Genomic DNA, 17,701 nt, shown 5'->3' with positions numbered 1-17,701 from the left:
GTGAAATGCACTTGCAATGACCATTTTCGGTGAAAATTGATAATTGAATTATTTTGAATAAATAATTTTGACTCGATAAATATTTCATCTAATCTTCCTATGTTAAAATGCGATAAAATAATTGAAAATTCAAACTATTGCAACTGAAATTACAGAAACTTATAATATAAACAGTGTCTAGATAGAGTTCGAAATGTATGTAAATAATAAAACTTCAGAACAACATCCGTAAGTTCGAACAAATTTCTGGAAAGTGATAATTACAAAGCAAATTGAGTTTTTTTTTTTATAAGGCAGACTGTATAAGACCAATTCCAGGAGCTGTTGATGGCATCACTTTTTGAATCTTCACAACTTGGTTAAGATAATAATAGGCTGAATCATCATATTTCCCTTTCCACCTGTTGACAAGTTGAGATGCAAAATTAAAGTTACTAAACATTATATTGTTACTTAGGTATAGAAATATTGAAAATCATTTTGAACCTGTGCTCCTCCTTTTCTAAAATTTGAAGCTCCAAATGTTGTTCGAAATTTTTGAAGATTAAGTTGAGTTGCTCATCCTTCACCTTGTCAAGAGTTGAAGGCCACCACTGAATGGTTGTAATGGGAAGGGAGAAACAACAGTTAGTGCAACGACTTTTTTTTTTTTTGTTAAAGGTAATTACTAGCGATAAATTATATTGTAGCATTATTGCTGGAATTGAATGAATCAGTGGTGGGTCTATTCCCGCGACTCGAATTCACGGATTTTCTGTTTATGTTTACTTGCGCCGGAATTGAAAATCATTTCCAAGAATGTATATATTTATTGCCACTAAAAGTTGTTTATGTTGTAGTGCAAGTCCACATAAGGAGGTCACTCATCTTATTAACTATCGATGTGAGATTTTTTCATTCTTCAACGCCACACCTCACGCACAGGGCTGGAAATCTGGAGCGTGACAATTTTAATTTTGGGGACCACATCGGATAAGATGAGTCTTGCTTTGATATCATGTTTAGAAATAGATTTTCGGTCTATCCCAACCCGGTCCAAAAGCTAGTTCATGAAGCAAGGATTGCCCAAATTAATTTAAGGAGATCCATCTCATTAACCATCGATGCTAGACTTTTTCATTGTTCAACAAATATGGATGGATTAAATTGAATTTCAAAAGATTACAAATGAAGAGAAAAGAAGAATACCTTGGGAGAGTTATCCTTGTCAATGGCAATAGCCCTTATGCCCTTTATAATAAACAAAACAAAAAAAACAGAATTAACTAATATTCAAAAGTACCAAAGCGTTTTTCAGAATTAAAATAGTTTATATATACTTCAAATTAATGTTGAAGAGCTATGTACCTACCTCATAGAGATCAGTAGATATTGTTCTCCTTAATATGTTATTTGATATTCTGAATTCTCTCTTCAAGCACTCAGATAATGTTTGTTTCCTTCCTTCTCGAATCTGCATAATATTTTAGTAACTTTATAAGTGAATTTCAGTGATTATACGTGAAATTAAATTAATTGTATAGTTTCACATGAAAGAAGCGTAATTATTCTATCTTTTCATACGGTGTATAGAAATTATAATTAGATGCCTAATTACCGATCTTAGTGTTATCTTGAGTCCAGTTGGGGATACTTTGTTTAGGTGTTTAAGCACTGGTTGAATCCAATTATTTCCTAATTTGTGTGCCTCAGCTTCCTGAAAATAAAACAAACATCAAGTTATATAATCTATGACTATGTTAATGGTTGAATTAATTATGCCATGATGAATTAATTAATTATAATGATCTTACAAATGACATCAAGATCTCCTCAACAGTATTCTTGGAAAAACATTCGTTGATTATGGACATCCTGCATGTAAAATATTGATGATATTTGCTTAAGTGTGTGCCGTCGAGCACACTTTTATTATTTAATTATATTCTTAAGAGCACATTTTTATTATTTAATTATATTCTCAATACACCCTCTCATGTGCGGGCCTGATTCTTTTTTCATAGGCCAAACATATGAAAATTCTTTTTGATTTGGGTGGTGGTGAGATTCGATCTGCTTTAATACCATATTGAAGTGTGTGACCATCTCATCTGAAAGTTTAAGCTTTTAGAGAGAGCACACTTTTATTATTTAATTATATTCTCAACAATATTGCAAATACTACAAATTACATCAATTAATTAATTAATTAAGATATAGTATATAGTATTACTTATTCAAGACGCTATTTTCAGGTATTTCAAAATCTTTAGAGAATTCTTTGATGACGGATTTAATGACATTCTCATCACCGGTGTTTAAGCTCAATAAGCGCTTCTCTAGCTCAGCCAATTTCTATAAACAAGACAAAAAAGATCACGAGGTCAAATTAATTAGCATTTAATTTGTGATTAGAGGAAGTTAAACAGAAAAATAGAGTGTTGGATTTATTAGTGACCTGAGAAGGGACAAAATGTGTGGCAAGTCCTGCAGAAACCACCTCTTTACCCTTTAGCCTTGCTCCTGTTAACCCCAAGTATTCTCCTATATAGTTATGCAAACAATGTAACCTAATTATATCACCTTCTGCTTAATTAGTTTGTAGGTTAAATCACCAATGACAAAGAATAAGACACCCGAATTTTATTTCATTTTATATGACGGTGTTTGACTAGACATAAAATGTTTTAAAAAGAAAGAAAAAAGTCTTGCTTTTAATTGTATATGTCATGATATTTATAATTTTGTAATAGCATGTCATTAAAATAGTACGTGAGAAAATACAAAAAAAAAATATCAAAAAAGAAAGAACGAGAGTGAGAAAATACACAAAAAAATAAACAAAGAATAGTGATATTTGAAGGCGTGCCTACCTAATCGACCAGGAAGTCGAGAAAGCATGTACGAAAAACCACAATCTGGATGGAATCCTATAAGTGTCTCTGGAGTTGAAAACACCTACCAATTTAATTACACAATAAAAGTTAGATTAACGCTCCCTAATTTCCATCTGAAATTATATATATATAATGTTGGAGATATACATAGGCCTGATCTATATTATACTCACAGTTTTTTCAGTAACAACTGAAAACCTCATTGGAACCATCAAAGATGCACCTCCGCCCATTGACATTCCGTGAACAAGAGCAACCTACAGGTCATGAGTTATTAATAATTAATTAAATAGAAATTGGGTGAATATAAAAAAAATAAATTGTTCTTATATGTAAAAAAAACAAAGAATTGGGTGAATATTAAAAAAATTGTTTCAAATATGATCACATAAAATAAAACAGAGATTAAAGAATAGTTTGAGAAAAGTAGAACATACCAAGGGTTTCTTATATGTATGAATGTGGTAGCAAAGCCAATACATCCGATACGTAGCTTCAAGGCATGAATCCCCTGGGAAATATAATTATTCAATACAAAAGAAATTTGTAATAATGCAATAGCTTTAAAAAGATGAATAACTAATTAAATCAATTTTTTTTTGTTATTATTTGCTTACTTATTGTTCGACCGTCATAAAACATTTTCAAATCTCCACCAGCAGAAAAAGCTCGTCCCGCTCCCTATTTACATCACAAAATTATAGATCCTATTATTATAAGCTACCATTTGCTAATTCATTAGCAATTAGGATGAGAAATATCCTTGCCTTGATGATGACAAGCTTTGTATTGTCATCTTTCTCAAATTTCTCGAGGTTCTCTCCCAGCAATAATGCCTAACACGTACAAGAAAATTGATTTAATTTAAACAATTACATATAATTACACTAAATATAAGATGAGATGCTCTTGTAGTCAGTTATGTCAGCTCATGTCTGATCATCAAAGTCAGAATTTAAAGATTATGATTATGAGAATTTAGTCCTTTAAAATTATTGAATTTTAAAAACATAATAATAATTAGTACACATACAAATATAATGTTTGGATCAAAATTACTGGGTTAAATGAAAGTAAGGCAATAACATAATAGTACCTCTTTGCCTGAAATGACATTCAACTGATTTGGGCGATTTAAGGTAAGCACTTTTACACGTCCAATTTCTTCAAAAATAACGACGTCCTACAGATAAACCAAATTTGCAGAAAGTACTCCTAAATATGAAGAATAATACAACAAGTGAAAGAATAATTGAAATTAGTTCTTATTGAAACTTTTAATTACCTCTCTAATATCAGGGTTTACGATTTCTTGAGCCATCCACGCAAAAATTAAAATTAAAATTAAAGGGCTTGCATACGTACGTTCTTAAAGTTTAATTTACCAAGGAAACACAAAACTGAATGATATATATTCTTGCAAAAAAAGAATTATTTTTAGAAGTGGTAGATAGAAATAATGAGATCAAAAGGATTCTGAAATTGACTTGTGAAGCCAGAAATTAGCTAATATATGAAATATGAAACTAAGTAAACAAAAGAGACAAATATAGTTGAAAATCACAAGGTGGATTCCCATTATCAACATTTTTTTTTTCCATGAGTGATAGACATGGAAGTTAACGCTCGCATAATGTTCGTTGTGACAGCCTGCAGACAAATAGGTTCATAGATCTGTTAAAATATTCATTTAAGTGAAGCAAATTAATTTATGATAGATTAGTTATTCTCATATTATTTTTTATGGATTATTTGATTTTTTGTATTAAAAGTAACATGCATTGTATAATTTTTAAGGAGAAGTTATTTGTTTATAAAAATACCATCAATCTTATTTAATAGAAAAAAAGGTTGAGGGATCTTAAGGGTATTTTTGTCATTTTATTATTTTATCCTGAGATAACTAATCTTGGCAGTTGGCACTATAATTTCATCCTACGACAAGAATAATTTATTTCAATATTAATTATTAATCAATATATAACGTATCTCAGGATTAATAACCAAACAAAGAATAAGAGAATATTAAAATTTTATTCGAGGATTATCTATATATGCTTATCCAGTATACCAAATGAATGTTAATTAATAGCATATATAGTTATATACTTCTATAAACATTCTAAACACCTTGTTTGGATCTTCGTTACTTATTGTATCATATTGTATCGTTATTATAAATACAATATTTGTTTAAGTTTTGATTGTTATATAAAATATATTATATCGTATTGTTAAATTCGTCATTGTCATTATGTAATAATGAAAATTTTCGTTTTATATTATGATTAATTTTGTGTTATCACATCGGTACCTAAATTGTGAATTCAACTATGTCCTTACTTTTCCATACATACAACACACCCAATATCTTTACAATTTTTTAGCTGATTTAATAACTATATGAGTTTGCTTGTATTTTGATTTATCGTCATCTTCATCGAATGCCATTATTTTAAAGTTAAAAAAAAGTGATTTAATGTGACGGCTTAGGAGGATTATAAAAATGGGGTTGACATATCGACCATGCACATGGATCATATCTCCTCAATAAATTGTTTCAAGATTTTATTTGCACATCCCTTGATTCGGGCGTAACATATCAATTTATGTATATTTCATGCCTCGAGAGGGTATTCTAGGCGTGGCCGGCATTCGGAGTTCATTGTTGGCCCCAAGTGAACCACTTAGTCCAATCACTCATTCAATCACATCAGCGAAAGACTTAATATAACTCGAAAGAAAGAGTATTTTAAATAACAATCTTATACAAGTAAATCTCATCTCATAAAAATATAGTTTTCAAATCAGACTCAAGTGAGACATCAACTCCAATCTACGCAATCTAAGTCTATGAAATCTCTACAACTATCAAGAAGGTGCCGAGACAAACCCACAGCTACTTCAAAAGAAACTACTCATAAGTAATGACTTAAATAAATGTGATTCCTCTGAAAGTAAGGAGGTCTCACCACTATCAACAAGGGAGGATTCTCAATGAAGTGCCTGTTAATGATCTCTAGCACCTGTATCTGCATCATGAAACGATGCAGGCCAAATGACGTCAGTACATGAAATGTATGAGTATGTAAAACAACTCGAAGGAGAAGAGGTCAACAATGCTCAATCAACTCAACAATAAACTCAAAGGACTCAACTCAATAGCTATGCAAATTAGAAATTTTATAATGTTTTTCAAAATGACTCAATCATTTACAATCTCAATCAATTCAATTATATCATGCACGATCATATCCTATTTGAGAGTTTCTCTAACCGACAACCATCACCTATGAGCCGGTGATGTAAAAAGAAGCGGTGTCGTTGCCACACCCGTCCGATACTTTGTCAGGGTAAGGGACAAATCACAATCAATCAAAGTCCATCATTTTGGGACTTAAGAGGTTTAACCCTCCATCCTACGCTGACTACGTAGTTTATGAGATTCGAGTAGTAACTATACTCGTACCCAATTCGGTACTCAATACTCCTCCTAAGACTCAATATGTTCATAAGTCAAATCAATCAATTTATGCATCTAGTCACATTGGACTCTTATCAAACTCAATCTCATCTCAATCATCGAACTCTTTCATTTAAAACATGCTTTTAAACTCATTTGTATCCCATCAAAACTCTATCTCAAAACAATCATTTATATTCAAAATACTTAGGTTTAAATAATAATACTTTTAAAGACTTCTCAGACTCAACTCATTCTCATTCAAGACATTCACAAATCATGCTTTAAGACTCAATCAATGCATATAATATTTAAATGTCAAAACTCAATTCATATGAAAACTCAAACTCATTTAAATTAATGTTTATGCTCAAATCATCAAGTTCTTTCAGTAAAATATGCTTTCAAAAATCATTCACATCTCGTCAAAACTCTTCCTCGATTTCAATCAATCATGTTCGACCTTCATACTCATTTAGACTCAATAATATATATATATATATATATATATATATATATATATATATATAATATTAGTTCAAATCATTCTCTTCATCAATGCATAAAAGTCATCATCTTTACTAAAAAAAATATGTATGTAAAGGTCATAATTATCAAATCAATTAGGGTTCACGGGAAATTAGCCATGAACAATGAATTTCAATCAATTGAGATATATAAAACAACAATAACCTCAATACATAATTATACAGAACTGAATAGAAGAAGAATTAACTCAATCGAAATTCACTAGGTTACACTTAACTCATTCTCAACAATCGATAGAATTAGATGTAGGGCACATGGATGAACTCAATCCAACTCTATGAGTAGCCTTATATACCTGTAAGATTGATATTACAATCAAAACCCGAAAAAAAATAGTATCTTTTTTGGAGGAAACCTTTGATCTTTGAACCTCGAATGTTTGATCTCTAAAAAAGAAACTCTTTTATGAAGTTCTTAGAGAGGAAGAGCTTGAGAAAACTTTGCATGAAAATCTATTCTCACACTAAACAATGAACCCTCACACATGCACACAATTATGAATCATTCGGTACAACCCCTTACCCCTATAAAGAATGACTCGGTTTTAGCTTAAAAGAATTTCGGAGTGTTACAATATGCAAATTTAGGCTCATATTTATGAAACGTAGCAAGTTTTCAGTTTACAAAATATAACAAAAGTTTTTTCACAAAATATATACATAATTTGTTTAAAAATTTTGTGTACGAAAACTATATGAAATATGTACATCTCATTCAAGACTTAGAATTTCCCTCATATTTTTTGAGTGTACCATATGAAATTGCTATGATATATATATATATATATAGTTCAAGGCTTAAAAATTTGGCTCAAAAGTTTGTGTATGAAAATTTTATGAAATATATATATATATAAGGATCAGGACTTTCTTGGTGAGGCTAGTTGCACATTATCTGAGGTGCTGATCACTGTCAATCCAATATTTTATTTTTGAACTTATAATGTCACCATAGTTTCTTACTTATGGTGTAGGAGACATGACTTATATTGAGGCTGTAATTGGTATGTGAACTGAAGTGCTTAGAGACTATACATTTTGCATTTAAGGCTCTATACTTTGTGTAACTCGGTTATGCATATCCCACGACTGGTTTTCTTGTGTTATGGTTGGTCGTAAAACATTGTGCATTTGCTTGACAATCATCCTATTCTGCCTGATTATTTCCAGAGGTTATTAATGTTACCAGCTAGATAATAGACACATTTGATGCCTGCTTTTTTACTGCTTGATATATTTTTCTTGTTTAACTTCTTGCATCCAGCTTTTTTAATTCCAACTAATGATTTCAGAATCAATATAGTTGTACGTATGAATTCTTCCGTATTAGTAGGCGCATGTAATTTCTTGTGCTCTGATTTCTATTATTATCCATTATTTTCTGTACTTTGATTACTCTATTTTATCTGTGTCGCTTTCGTTATTTGCTTTCCCATATCGCTTTGAACTTCTTAGCCTTATCGGCCTCTTTTTATTCTTTTATTGAGCCGAGGGTCTCTTGAAAACAGCCGTCCTATCTTGGAAGAAATAAGATCTGCATACACTTTACCCTCCTCAGACCCCACGTTATGGGATTTCACTGGATTGTTGTTGTTGTTGTTGTGTATATATATATATAATATAAATATACATATACACATACTTATTTATTTATTTATATTATATTATATTAAAAGCAGACACCTTTTCACATTGAAGAGTTGTTACCTTTTTGAATGGTGATTTTTCTAAAGGGTTGTGACTTTTCTAATAAGACACAATAAGCATCTAGTCATACTATCATTTGTTGGCTATAAATAAATGGGTTATCTCACATTTTTAAACTACAAATTTTCTATGTTTTCTATTCTTATTCTTTGTAAAACACATAATTCAATATATCTTATATGTTTTATATTTATTTATTTATTTATATTATATATTATATTAAAACATAGCTCTTTTCACATTAAAGGGTGTGACTAGCTTGTTCGTACTACAATTTATTGGCTATAAATAGAGGGGTGCCCTCACATTTTTAAACTATGAATTTTCTAAGTTTTCTATTCTTCTTATTCTTAAATACTCAATTTCGTATATCCTCTATATTTTATATTATATTTATTTATTTCTATTATATTATATTAAAAGCAAACCTTTTTATATTGAAGGATTACAACTTTTTCAAAGAATTATGACTTTTCTAATGAGTTGTGACTTTTTCGAAGGGTTGTGACTTTTCATTCTTAATGCAATATGCAGAGGCAATTCAGTATATTTCTACAATGTAAAAGACAACTGATAGCACGTTGCGTTGATTGCAGCAATCAAAAAGTGGTAAGATATCTATGTATAAAGTTGTTACTCCTCTCTTGAAAACTTTTTATGTTTATCCGACTATCTTTTTTTTTATCCATTTCGTGGAATAGGCTTAAAGAAGATGAAACTATCAACATAACATTATAGCATGATGAAATTGTAAAGTTTGATGCTTCTAATAGAAATTGTTTATTTTCATCCTGATGCAACAACAAATTTAGAAAATTAAATTTAATTAATTAGTTAGTCAATTAAGTAAGCTAAGTACTAATTGCTAATCTCTGATTAATATAGGATCGAGGTGAGAATAGTCATTGACGATCGCCAAAGGGTTCTTATTTTCACAAAAAAGAATGAAGGATAAGTTTAAAACATTGAATCAGAAGCTATGAATTTGTTGACAATTGGATCTTCACATTAATAGCCCAAATTTACGATTTGCTTTTACTAATCGGTATATATGTGATTTTATATATACATAATTTGTACATATACTACACATTCGGCTGCTATTTTTAGTTGAAGTGGAATTCTACAATTAGAGATAGACTTTGAGGATGTTACTTAAACCAAAGGACCAGAAGGCACTCAACACAAGATTGAATTCTAAGAGGGTAATATGAAGGAAAATCTCAAAAAAATTTAGCACAAAAATTTACATACAAATCAATTAACTATTTGCATAATATGGGCAAAACATGTAATTTTCTCATGCGATATTTCAAAGAGTTTGCCTCACCCTTATTTATGAGTTTTCTTAAATGATGTGAAAGTAGATTTTTGTGCCAAACATTATACACGATTTGTTTTGTGCATAACAGTATATACAATTCGTCTGGACATTTAGAATCTTTAATGTATCAAACTCAATAAGCTTCTCATCCTAATAAATTTGAGCTAATTACTTTGTCTCTTCAAATATAAGATCTTTAAATTTTTATACCCATCAATATAAAGTACACCCACGTTTCTATCAATATGGAATACACGCGTGTTCGAAAACTAGTGTTATCATAAATAGGAACGTTGTTTCTTCCAATTTCTCTTTATTTTTTACAAAATATTTTTTCCGCTCACATGATTATTATGGAGTAAATGTCCAACCCCCAATTGTTCGTTCAATATAGAAGGAGAAGAAACAATATCAAATTTTTATTCCAATATAATTTATTCTAGAATTAATAATCAAATAAAGACTAAAACAATACTAAATTTTTATCGCAGAATTATTTATGCTTGTCTTAAAAAACTCTACTAAGCTAGAGTTTCTGAGAAAATAGGAGAAAGTGAGAACCAGAAGAGAAGAAGAAGGAGAAGAAGAAGAGAGAAGAGCTCCTCAACTCATTACTTCATTTTGAGCTTATCCCTAATCATACATTGAGCCCTGCTATTTATTCATTTAGCAGTGGTTAATTCTAACAAAAACTTAGCTCTAACAAAAATAATTAATTAACTAACTGATTGTTAGTTAATTAGTTTTAACTGCTCTTTGTCAAAAGACTAAAATACCAAACTTCTACTTCTTAGGTCATAACACTCCTCTTCAAGATAGGAGGTGTAAAGATATTCAACACTCCTAGCTTGGATAGAAGATATTCATATTGGGCTCTAGACAATCCTTTGGCTAGTATATCTGTCGGTTGTTCTTGAGTTGGTAGGTAGTTTACTTGAATTAAATCTTGTTGCAGTCTTTCTCTAATGAAGTGACAATCTATTTCTATATGCTTTGTTTTTTCATGATACACTAGATTGGCAGCAATCTGAATTGTAGCTTTGCTGTCACTATACACTTGCACTGGCAACTCAACTTCAGCCTTCACTTCTTTCAACAGTCCAAGCAGCCACACTAACTCTGATACAGTTGAAGTCATGCTTCAATATTCAGCTTCAGCTGAGCTCCTTAACACCGTGGTCTGCTTCTTGGCCTTCCATGATATCAAGGACTTTCCAATCTTTACCATGTAACCAGTGACAGATTTCCTGGTTAGAGGGCAAACAGCCCAGTCTGTATCACAACATGCACTAACCTGATTGTCTGAATAGCTTGAGAGTAGTATGCCCTGTCCAGGTTGCCTCTTTAAGTACCTGACTACTCTTAGTGCAGCATCCATGTGAGATTTTTTAGGTTGATTTAGAAACTGATTCAATGTCTGAGTACTGAAGGATATATCTGGTCTTGTCATATTGAGATACAATAGTTTACCTATAAGCCTTTGATATGCTGATTGATTTGTCAAATGATCATATGATTCTTCTTGCTTCTTATTCACATGTTCATCATTCTGCCTTGATGTCAATTTGATATTCACATCCATAGGTGTGCTTGCTGGTTTAGCTGCTGTCATTCCTACTTCTGCTATGATTTCAAGTGTATACTTCCTCTGATGCATAAGTATCTCTTCTGTGAATCTTGTAAATTCAATTCCCAAAAAATATTTGAGCTCCCCTAAGTCTTTCATCTTAAAAGCCTTCTGTAAAGCTTTCTTAGTTTCTTCTATCAACTTCAAGCTGCTGTCAGTGATCAACATGTCATCTACATACACAAGTACTATTGCAATTCCTTCTTCTGATTTGTTGATGAACAAGGAGTAATCGTAATGACTCTGTTTAAACTTTAGTCTTAGGAGAGCTTCAGTAAGTTTGTGATTCCATTGTCTTGGAGCTTGCTTGAGGCCATACAAAGACTTTGTCAGTCTGTACACCTTCTCCCCTTGACTAACAAAACCTTGATAAAGTTGCATATAGATTTCATCTTCTAAATCTCCTTGAAGAAATGCATTGAAGACATCCATTTGATAGATGTGCCACTGTTTGGATGCTGCAATGGATATAATAGCCCCCACTGTTACCATCTTAACAACTAGAGAAAATGTCTCTTTGTAATCAATCCCTTCTTGCTGGCTATAGCCCTTTGCAACTAACTTGGCCTTGAACCTTCCTATTTCACCTGTGGACTTATATTTAACCTTATAAATTCACCTACAACCAATAGGCTTCTTGCCTGCAGGCAATGGAGTAATCTCCCAGGTATGATTGCTCTCCAATGCCTGGATCTCTGCCTGCAAAGCCTCAACCCATATTAGATCTCTGATAGCTTCTGCATAGCTGGTAGGTTCTGTCACAGTAGAGGTAGATGCAATGTAGCACTGATAAGAGGGTGATAGATGAGAGTAGGTGACATAGTTAGACAGAGGATAAAGAACATCTTTGGTTGCATTGAAGAAAACAAATCTTTCAGCCAGAGAGGGGGCTGTTTAGATCTTGTAGAATTTCTAGTGACCTGTGGAACCACTGGAACAGAAGACTCCTCAGAGACACTAGTATCATAATAAACCTTTACTTCAGATAAATTATGATTTACCTCAGGATGCTCAGCATCTGTATGTACCCCTTCTGATATAATAGCCTGGTCAGTACTTGGTAATACCACAGGAGCCATTTGAAGAAAATCTTAAGCAGCTACAACTGACCCTTGCAGGGTATCTACAAATATCTGCTGATGAGCAGACCTATCATCTTTGGCAAATGGAAAGATATCCTCCCTAAAGATAATATCTCTACTAACAAAGAAGGACCTGTTGAGCAAATCAAATAAAATATACCCTTTATGCACTTCAGAATAGCTCATGTGGATAGCTGACCTTGATCTGGGCATGAGTTTATCATGTTTAGTAAGATTTTTTGCAAAGGACAAGCAGCCAATTGTCCTCAAATGAGATAGTACTAGTTTTACACCATATAGTCTTTCATAAGGAGTTTGAAACTCAAGCACACTATTATGAAGTCTGTTAATGAGATAAGTTGCAGCTAGGACACAGTGACCCCAAAACTTTATAGAAATTTTAGCTTGAAATCTTAAAGCTCTTGTGACTTCAAGTAGATGTCTATGTTTCCTTTCAGCAACACCATTTTATCGAGGAGTGTAAGGACAATATTTTTTATGTATGATACCTAGTTCTTTAAACAAACCATCACAAACTGAGTTAACAAATTCTATACCATTATCAGATCTTAGAATCTTGACTACTTTCCCAAACTGATTCTGAACATATTGCAGGAATATTTGAAAAGATACACAAATATTTGACTTTTGTTTAAGTAAAAATAACCAGGTCATTCTTGAAAAGTCATCAATTATTGTAAGAAAGTACTTGTTGCCATCAAAGGTAGTTGTATTATAAGGTCCCAAAAGATCAATATGTAATAAGTCAAAGTGGTTACTACTTTTGATGCTACTAGAAGGAAAAACAGATCTAGTTTGCTTTGCAAATGGATAAACTAAACACTTAGAAACCTGACACATAGTGTGTTTAGTCATATTAAACATCTTAGCAAGTATTGCTGAAGATACATATCCAAGCCTTTGATGTCATAACTCCATGTCTATGGTTGAGTCCTTGACTTTGGGATGAACTGTATCAACAGCAAGAGCAGACTCCTTAGTATTGCTTTGAGTTAATTATCTCCACAGCAAATATAGAACTCCTTCTTCTTTACCAATTTCCTTCACCTTTCCAGTATAAAGCTCCTGAAAAATACAGAATTCAGAGAAGAAGGAGACTGAGCATCCTAATTCCTTTATTATTTTGCTGACAGACATCAGATTATATTTGAACTCTGGTATGTGGAACACATTAGTAAAAACACTTCTAGCTAATAGACTACATGAACCAATGTGTGTTACTTGTGTGGTACCTCCACTTGGTAAAGATACCTCCTTAGAAATATCAAGCTTTAACACAGACTCCTTTTATAGCATATCCAAATTAGACACCATATGGTTTATTGCACCTGTATCTACAATCAATACATCTCTATTTTCAGTGACAAACAATGCTTTAACTGCAACATTGGCCTTATTGTCATCAGATGCAGTAACTCTTGATCTTGATTGTTGACTCATCATTTTAAGAATGTGGTCAAACTGCTCTTTTGTGAATGTACAGCCCTAAAGTAATTGTTTGACATCCTTTTCAGCTTGACTTGTAGTAGTATTAGATGTGGAAGCTTCAACTGGGATTGGATCTGTGTTGTGTTGTGATGCGATATTTCTTCTCTGGACTGATTCATCATATACATTGGTGTTCAATCCATAAGAGAAATGAGCCTGAACTGGTTGTTGAGGTTGACTGGATAAGAGAGCAGCATCAATACAGGCAGTGTTTGTACTTTGTATCTTTCTCTTAGACTTAAATTCTGATGGTAACCAACAACTTTATAACAGAATTCTTTAGTATGACCTCTATACTTACAAAAGTCACAGATTAAGAGTGTATTTTTCTTAAACTTATGACTAGCACCTGAGCTACTATCACCTTTAGAATACATAGCAGCTAACTCTAACATGGAAGAATTTAGGCCTAAATTACTGATGCCTGTAATAACAGATTTTTGACTCTTATCTCCTACTATCATAGCATAGGTCTGATTGATAGTTGGTAGTGGATCTATCATGAGAATCTGACTCCTAGCTTGGTGATACGAATCATTTAGCCCCATTAAAAACTGATATAACTTTTGTCTATTCATGTGAGCTATAAATCCTCTAGATTTCTTACAGTTCCAACAAGGTGGGGACACTAATACTTCAAACTCATCCCACAAGGCTTTTGGCTTTGTGTAGTATACAGAAAGTGAAGTTGTCCCTTACTGCAGAGTGGCAATTTCTTTGTGTAGACTATAAGTCCTTGATCCATCTACTCTATCAACCTCTGTTGCAGATTAGTCCACACATTTATTGCACTTGAAGCAAATACAATTCCAATAAGCAAACTCTTTGACACTGAATTCATTAACCATGATAAAATGATAACATTCACTTTTTTCCCATTGACTCCACAGTTCTTCACCATACATCTCTTTTCTGCATGTACCATCAACTAGCTCTAACTTATTCCTTTCTAATAAAGCTAGTTTGATCGATCGATTCCATAAGGTGTAGTTCTCCACACCATGCAACTGAAACAAAATAATACTGATACCACTTACATCCGTAGGACTAAAAAAGAGAGGATGATTGTAGTCAATACCTTGCCCTTGTATGGAGTTATTACTTAGATTAAACTGTGTACCAACTCATTGAGCACTGTGATCTAGGGTTGCTTCACCTGTCATTTCTTTAAATTTCTTTCTAATTCATGTTGTAGTAGAGCAGATCTGAGCTTCAAACGAGCTTGGATATGTAAATTGATCTAAAAAAATAGACGAATCTATAAATTTGACTGGATTCTTTGACTCAAGATAAAGAACCACTTCTCACAGTAATCACTGTGATGATGACTCTGATACCATAAAAAAACTCGCACTATGCTAGAGTTTCTGAGAAAATAGGAGAAAGTAAGAACCAGAAGAGAAGAAGAAGAGAGAAGAGCTCCTCAGCTCATTACTTCATTTTTGAGCCTATCCTTAATCATACATTGAGACCTGCTATTTATTCATTTAGTAGTGGTTAGTTCTAACAAACACTTAGCTCTAACAAACACAATTAATTAACTAACTGATTGTTAGTTAATTAGTTTTAACTGCTCTTTGTCAAAAGACTAAAAGAACCTTACTTCTACTTCTTAGGTCATAATATTGTCCAACATACCAAGCAAGTCCTTATAGAGTTGTGAGATGTATATATCTATTTTGACCATTTTTCATGTACCATCGATTTATCATCTTTAAACATAAAAAAACATTGATAAGACAAGAGGCAAAGTTAATACTAGATAGGAGGTTTGGAGACAAACTTTGGATTTCAAGGGTTCAGACTGAGCAGGACCAAAATAAATATTTGGAGTGCAAATCCAGTATTGCATTGAATGAAGTATATGTGAAAGTAAGGCTTGCCACACAGACTATTTGCAAGAGAGAGTGTTAAGTATCTTGGGTACGTAATTCATGATAGTGGGAACATCGACAATGATATCATATATCATATTGGGGCGACATGGATGAGATAGAGGCTTACCTTTAGAGTCTTATGTGATACGAAGGTATATACCACCTAAACTTAAAGATAAGTTCTACAGAGTGGTGATTAGACCCTAACTTAAAGATAAGTTCTACAGAGTGATGATTTGACCCTACTTATTGTATGGATGAAGTATTGGCTAGTCAAGAAATCACATATTTAGAAGATGCACGTTGTGGAGATGAGGACGTTGAGATGGATGTATGGTCATACTAGGAACGACAAGATTAAGAATGAGGTTATCCAGGAGAAGGTAAAAATAGTTTTTGTGGCAGACAAGATGAGGGAGGCGAGACTAAAATAATTTGGGTATGTGAAGAGGGGGTGTGTTGACGCCCCAGTGAAAAGGTGTGAGAGAATGGTTGTAGGGCGTATGCAGAGGGGTAGAAATAGGCAAAAAAAGTATTGAGGAAATGTGATTAGACATGCCATGACTCAGCTTCATATTACCGAGGAAATGACTCTATATAGGAAAAAGTGGAGGTCGCGTATTAGGGTAGAAGGTTAGTATGAATATAGTGTTGTCTTGCCTTGCGAAGGTTTATGCTTGTTAGTGCATGTCGTAGTACCAGTCGTACTCTTGTAATTCTTATCATATGTTGTTTATGGTGTTTCTATTATCACACTATTTTGTTGTTGTTACTGTTACTGTTTTTCTTATTAACTGCTACGTTTTCTTTATTGTTTTCTTCTTCTTTTACTTGGGTTTGATGCACATGAGTCGAGGATTTTTCGGATATAGCCTCTCTACCTTCACGAGACAGTAATAAGGTTTACCTACACTCTACCTCCATAGATATCATTTAGTGAGATTTCACTGGGTATATTATTATTATTGTAAACATAAAAAAAATGCCTTGAAATTTTTTGCCAAAATCCTATATAAGTGCAACCATACTCTTGCATGGTGGTTAGAAAAATAAAATACCCCAAAATCAATCGAACTATTATAATATCAAAGAGAAACCAAGATGATTGAAACGATTTTAGAAAGGTTAATTTTAATTATACAACATAGAATAACCAAAAATTTAATATAATATAGACTTTTTAAATAGCCAATCAAAATCGAATCAATGACACCCTAACTTTTACCAGAAAATTGTGGACATGGATATACAATTTTTTCAACTTTTTGCCAAATCTAGTACCTACGGTAGCAGGTGCAACCCCAACTGACAAGGCGTGATAATCTAGTCCATCTCTCATCACGTATGACAAAATGGTACTGTTGCATTTCATTTGTCTTTTTTTAAAAAAAGAAAAAATAAAATAAATAAATCATACTATGCGGTTGTTTTGGTTAAAATTAAATTATTCTAGAGTTATAAGTAGTAACTAGACTAGATAATAATTATAATATAAAATATGTGCTAATTTTAATTTATACTCTAAATAAAAAATAAATATGGGTGAAGACTCAATATTGCAATTATATAACTAATTATCTGAACATAACATTTTTGGGAAATGATTTAAAAAAAATATTTCTACACAAATGATTTTTAGATAATTGACAAGAGCATCATCATAAGAGAAGAGAACATTTTTTTAGGGA

General features: G+C 32.3%; 1 protein-coding gene across 1 annotated transcript; it reads right to left on the bottom strand.

Annotated features, from left to right (window-relative positions):
* Window positions 1-286: 286 nt before the first annotated feature.
* LOC129900036 (3-hydroxyisobutyryl-CoA hydrolase-like protein 5) lies at window positions 287-4,197 on the bottom strand. Its single transcript, XM_055975018.1, has 15 exons — window positions 4,162-4,197; window positions 3,973-4,059; window positions 3,644-3,712; window positions 3,494-3,557; window positions 3,314-3,387; window positions 3,050-3,133; window positions 2,853-2,937; window positions 2,438-2,523; window positions 2,213-2,334; window positions 1,794-1,854; window positions 1,598-1,696; window positions 1,352-1,453; window positions 1,189-1,230; window positions 487-593; window positions 287-401 (listed from the first exon to the last, which is right to left on the bottom strand). The coding sequence occupies exons 1-15, from the start codon at window positions 4,195-4,197 to the stop codon at window positions 287-289; spliced, it is 1,233 nt and encodes a 410-aa protein (XP_055830993.1).
* Window positions 4,198-17,701: the final 13,504 nt, after the last annotated feature.

The sequence above is a fragment of the Solanum dulcamara genome, chromosome 8 (genome assembly GCF_947179165.1).
Source record: "Solanum dulcamara chromosome 8, daSolDulc1.2, whole genome shotgun sequence".
NCBI lineage: Eukaryota > Viridiplantae > Streptophyta > Magnoliopsida > Solanales > Solanaceae > Solanum > Solanum dulcamara.
Note: the sequence above shows the minus strand (reverse complement) of the source record. Positions and strands in the feature narration are given on the sequence as shown.

Bases quoted from the DNA above. Each gene is read 5' to 3' on its own strand.
- LOC129900036 (XM_055975018.1), bottom strand. From the start codon at position 4,197: ATGGCTCAAGAAATCGTAAACCCTGATATTAGAGAG. The intron at 3,134-3,313 runs GTATGTTCTACT...CATGACCTGTAG, and splicing joins ATACATATAAGAAACCCTTG to GTTGCTCTTGTTCACGGAAT. The intron at 2,335-2,437 runs GTCACTAATAAA...TCTTGTTTATAG, and splicing joins CACATTTTGTCCCTTCTCAG to AAATTGGCTGAGCTAGAGAA.